Source organism: Neophocaena asiaeorientalis, unplaced genomic scaffold (assembly GCF_003031525.2).
Source record: "Neophocaena asiaeorientalis asiaeorientalis breed wild unplaced genomic scaffold, Neophocaena_asiaeorientalis_V1.1 scaffold543, whole genome shotgun sequence".
In the NCBI taxonomy this organism is placed as follows: domain Eukaryota; kingdom Metazoa; phylum Chordata; class Mammalia; order Artiodactyla; family Phocoenidae; genus Neophocaena; species Neophocaena asiaeorientalis.
Window position 1 is genome coordinate 31423 of NW_020173671.1, and position 5026 is coordinate 36448.

General features: G+C 59.9%; 1 protein-coding gene across 1 annotated transcript in view; it reads left to right on the plus strand.

Annotated features, from left to right (window-relative positions):
* Positions 1-3868: 3868 nt before the first annotated feature.
* The window catches only part of LOC112401879 (fibroblast growth factor 11-like), a 1461-nt gene continuing 303 nt past the window's right edge, over positions 3869-5026 (plus strand). The window contains exons 1-3 of the mRNA XM_024748406.1: positions 3869-3995; positions 4200-4303; positions 4919-5022. Of these exons, the coding sequence (XP_024604174.1) occupies positions 3869-3995; positions 4200-4303; positions 4919-5022 (335 nt within the window). The remainder of the gene's footprint in view (positions 3996-4199; positions 4304-4918; positions 5023-5026) is intronic.

The window sequence follows — 5026 nt, forward strand, 5'->3', positions numbered from 1 at the left end:
CGGCGGCGGCGGCGGCACAGAGCGGCCGGACGCCTCCGGCTGGCAGTTCTGCTTCGCCCGCCAAGAGCTGGCGCTCAAGACGCGCATATCCGTTCCCCTGCTGCAAGCGCACGCGGCGGCTCAGGCGCTGCTGCGCCCTCTGGTGGCCAGGACTAGGGTCGCGGCGCCCTACCTCCTGCGGACGTTGCTCTACTGGGCGTGTGAGCGGCTGCCCGCGCCCTCTCTGGCGCGAGCCGAGAATGCGGGCGCCTGCTGCCTCGGGCTGCTGGATGAGCTGGGCCGGGTGCTCGAGGCCGGGACGCTGCCCCACTATTTTCTGAGTGGCCAAAAGCTCCGTGCGGGGGACGGCGCCGCTTCGCTGCTCGGGGCGTTGGCCCTGCTTCGCAGGGACCCTGCCCGCGCCCTGCGCGCCGCTGTGGAAGAGGCCAAGGCTGCACGCAAGGGGGGGCGGCTTAGCGGGCGTGGGAGGCGGGGCCCATTAAAGAGTCTGTTCCTACTAACCTGGAATGTGCTTCTGTTGGCCAGCGGGATGTGGAGGGGACTGCTCTCCCCTCACCTGGGAGACAGGCTGAGCCCTTTGGGCCTGAAGAGCCCGTTCTAGAAGGCCTCCTCGCCGGTTCCTCCGCTTCCTCCCACCCTCCTCCCGCCCCATCCCTGGCACAGGTCGTTCCATTCTGGCCTCTCCACTTTCCAAATCTGTGGCCAGCACCCCTCCCACTCCGGTGCAGCTTCTGGCATCCATCTCCCGCCTGTTCTTATGGTCTTTTCTCTTAGGAGTCAATAGGGGTGGGGGTAATATATTTGCTGAAAGAACGTGTAAAGGAGAAAGGTATGGAGACCAGGGACTGACCAATTTGTCTCACACAAAAGCAGAGACATTAAGGAGGCCGGATTTCACCCCAGGCTAGACCTCACCACCACCGCTATCTCTTCAGTTATTCCCCCCACCTTCCTCATCCAGTTCTTTCCTCCATCCCGGGCAGTAGGGTCCCTTTCTCCATTCTCGGGGCATCCGCCATTCCATCTATCTAAGCCCAACCTCTCCCCCCATCCAGAGTTCCATTCAGTGGAGTCGCCTCCTTGTCCCTCCTTCTCTGAACCCCGAGACATGCGGCCTTGCCTCGGCTCCGCCTGTCTCTAAGACCGTCGCCACTCCCTGCCTCCAAGGAACCCCGGGGTTCCGCCCGCCCAGCTTCACCTCCCCCTCTTTCCCGGCGTCTCCGCCCCCTGCCCCGCCCCCGGACCGGCTCTAACCAATTTGTCTCACACAAAAGCAGAGACATTAAGGAGGCCGGATTTCACCCCAGGCTAGACCTCACCACCACCGCTATCTCTTCAGTTATTCCCCCCACCTTCCTCATCCAGTTCTTTCCTCCATCCCGGGCAGTAGGGTCCCTTTCTCCATTCTCGGGGCATCCGCCATTCCATCTATCTAAGCCCAACCTCTCCCCCCCATCCAGAGTTCCATTCAGTGAAGTCGCCTCCTTGTCCCTCCTCCTCTGAACCCGGAGACATGCGAGACATGCGGCCTTGCCTCGGGTCCGCCTGTCTCTAAGACCGTCGCCACTCCCTGCCTCCAAGGAACACCGGGGTTCCGCCCGCCCAGCTTCACCTCCCCCTCTTTCCCGGCGTCTCCGCCCCCTGCCCCGCCCCCGGACCGGCTCTCGTGGGAGGGGGAAGCCGCTGTAGCCGCCGCCGCCGCCGCCGCCTCAGCTTCCCACAGCCGCTACCGCTGCCGCCGCTGCCGCCGCTCCGCTTGGCCCAGCCGCCAGGCCCAGTGCTCACTTCGCCAGACCAGGGCGCTCTGCGGAGACACCCTCAATCCTTCCTGGGGTCCGGGACGCCTAGCCGGGCGTGGGGGGAAGCTCCGCTTGCGGGGTACAGGGAGGGAGGAGCCTGGAACCGGAGCCAGCGCCCGCCGTCCCCGGATCGACAAGAGAGGACAGGTTGAGGGGTGTCAGGGAAGGAAGAGGGGGCGCTATAGGCAGTCCCAGGGAGGACAAGGAAGCCCTGTCGCAGAAAGCTCTGATGCGCTCTGACTTATAGCGGGTCTGTTCACATTTGGGGACCCGTGACAACGTGGGTGCACTCCTCTCTCGGGGGGCTGGTTGGATTGGAGGGCGTGGGATCTAAACAGCACCAGCTGTCCCCGAGGAAATTAGGGGCTGCCAGAAAAAAACAAAAAAGCCAAAAACCTATGCTCCTTATTCCGAGGTGACAGAGGGCCCTCCAGACAACCACCTGGTGTAACCACTAGGAAGGGCGGATTTGGAGATGACTTCAAAAGGAGTGGATGGTAACAAGGTGAGGAAAGGGGCTCAGCAGCTGGAATGCTGTGCCACTAGAAATGGGGGTGACTTGGTAAAAAGCGGTATCGTCCAGAGACAGGGTCTGGGAACCTCTTCTTGCTGATTGGCGACAGTCTGGATATTTCAAGGCATAGTTTTTTGGGGATTTCAGTGAAAAAAAGTGGAGGATTCTTCACTTAGAGGGTGGCAAAGGAAAAGACACCAAGGTTGGGTTCTTCCTAGACACTGGCAACACCCCATCAGGGGTGGGGTGAGCTAATATCCCCAAAGCTAAGGACCCACACCCTTAAAATTACAAGAGTGGCTTTGGCAGGAGTGCAGGGCCCGGAAATAGGGTGGAAAGGTGCCTGGGGATATTGGAACCACATCCTGGAAAATTTGAGGGTCTTGGCTTTGGGATAGTGTTAGTGGGGGACAGGGACACTGGAGATCAGAGAAGGGGAACTCGGCCCCCCTCCCAACACAGGAGTCCCCACCCCCACCATCCTCTGCCTACGTGCCGTCTCTCGCGATTCTTTCAATGCCGAGTGGAGGGGCCTGGGGGTTCTGGACGCCTGGGTCACCCCGAGGGTTTCTGCGGCTCCGGCAGCCCCGCCCCCGCCCCGGTTCTCCCGCTCCTCCGAGCCTTGGATCCGTTCCTCCTCGCCGAGCTTGCCTGGCTCGGTACCAATCTCCCCAGCTCTCCCCCGGGTGTCCTTGCAGCTACCTCGCCAGTCCGCCCCTCTGTGCGCCCTCCTCCCGTGACCTGCACTTCAAGAAGGGAGCTGGGCACTCCCCAATGACCGCCTACGCGGCTCAGAAATCGGGCCCCACGGGCTCAGGAGACCCTCTGCCGCGAGGAACTCAGACACACTACACGGCTGGATAGCCGCACGGAGACTGGTGGTCGTACCATCTACGAGGGGGTACCGGGAACTCGGCCGCAAGCGCCAGGCAAAGAGAGTTGTGAAAGGGTTACCTGGCTGAAGGGGAGAGGCTGAGCCTCAGGGAGGGCTGGGCCCCCGCGAGCCAGCAGACAGACAGACAGACAGACAGACAGATGGGTGTCAGACAGGCCGGCGGTGGGCCAAGGCGAGGCCCGCGCGAAGCGAGCGGCAGCCGCAGCAGCAGGTGCTGAGTCAGCGTCAGGCCCAGTCCCACCCCCACTCCTGAGGGGGCGCCCCTACCCTGGGGTCACCTTAATGCCCCCCACATTCGCAAACACACTGCCCCTTCAGCAGCTCTGCCTGTCTCCCTTTGTCCTCTGCGTTTCCATGTATCTCTCCCCTTCCTCTTCCTTCTTCTCCCCTCCCCCCATTCTGGTTGAGCTGTAGAGTAGGAATTAAGCCTTTAAATACATTTCAATCAATTAAACTGAAAGCTGGTTAGAGGAAGCAGAAGGGACCCACACCCAAGCTTCCTCTGGAGTCACAGAGAGGTGGGAGAGAGCTTGCTTAGAGGGTCAGGGAGCTGGGGCCCTGGGACCCTCTTCCTTCCCTCCATCCTCCTTTCTTTCTCTCCTCTGATCCCGCCAAGTGTAGCAATGTTTCTGGGGACAGAGATGTCATGTTCCAAGATGAATGTCTCTCTCTCCAGAGCCTCAGCTCAAAGGCATCGTCACCAAACTGTTCTGCCGCCAGGGTTTCTACCTCCAGGCGAATCCCGATGGGAGCATCCAGGGCACCCCAGAGGACACCAGCTCTTTCAGTGAGAGGGGAAGCCAGCTGCTGGGTGGGAAGGGGGAGCGCAGGCATAGGAGATGACAGTCCTATTGTGGCTTCAGGTTCTGTTGTTTTCAGTCTGGCTCTTTGACCCCACAAAGGAAGAAGTAGAACTGGGACCAGAATTGAGGAGGGGCTTGGATGGGGATTGGAGACTTGGGGTACTGATACCCCTTCTCTCCACCCCCAGCCCACTTCAACCTGATCCCTGTGGGGCTCCGTGTAGTCACCATCCAGAGTGCCAAGCTGGGTCACTACGTGGCCATGAACGCTGAGGGGCTGCTCTACAGCTCGGTGAGACAAGGGGGCAGAGTGGCCTGGAGTCAGGGGACTCCCCTAGCTACAGCCTTCCCAACTACAGATATTTTGCAGCTCAGGGCTTCCTCTCCCTCCAGCTCTTGCCTGTCCTCACTGCCCGCTCCCAAGCACCTCCTCTAGCGTCCCTCCAATCCCTTCTCCTCGAATAGCCTCCTAAATACCCCCAGGCTCTTTGAATGTCCAACTCTTTCAACCTTTTAGGACCCCTGTGTCTTCTCCAACCTCCTCTAGACCTCATTATTACTCACTTCCCCAGAGTCATTCAGGATGCTGGGGAAGGATTCAGGAACTCCTCCAAGCAGAAACTCCCTCCAGGTGCCCTGGATGGTGAGAGGTTGGGTGTAGAGCAGAGAGAAGTTATCTTCTTATCCCAGGTCCCCAGAAGTCTAGTTCCTGGCCCTCGGGGGGCCACCAGACTCTTCCTCATCCTCCCTTTCTCCCATTTCCTGCATGGACTCAGAAGTTGGCTCTGCCAGTCTCAAACATATGGATTATATCCTACCTTGTTCTTCCCAGGGCTCCCTTCTGTTCAGTGATGTGTCTTTTTGTCTTTCTGTCTGTGTGTGCCTTTCTGGGTCTTTGTCTCCTCAGCCACATTTCACAGCTGAGTGTCGCTTTAAGGAGTGCGTCTTTGAGAATTACTATGTCCTGTACGCCTCTGCTCTCTATCGCCAGCGTCGTTCTGGCCGGGCCTGGTAC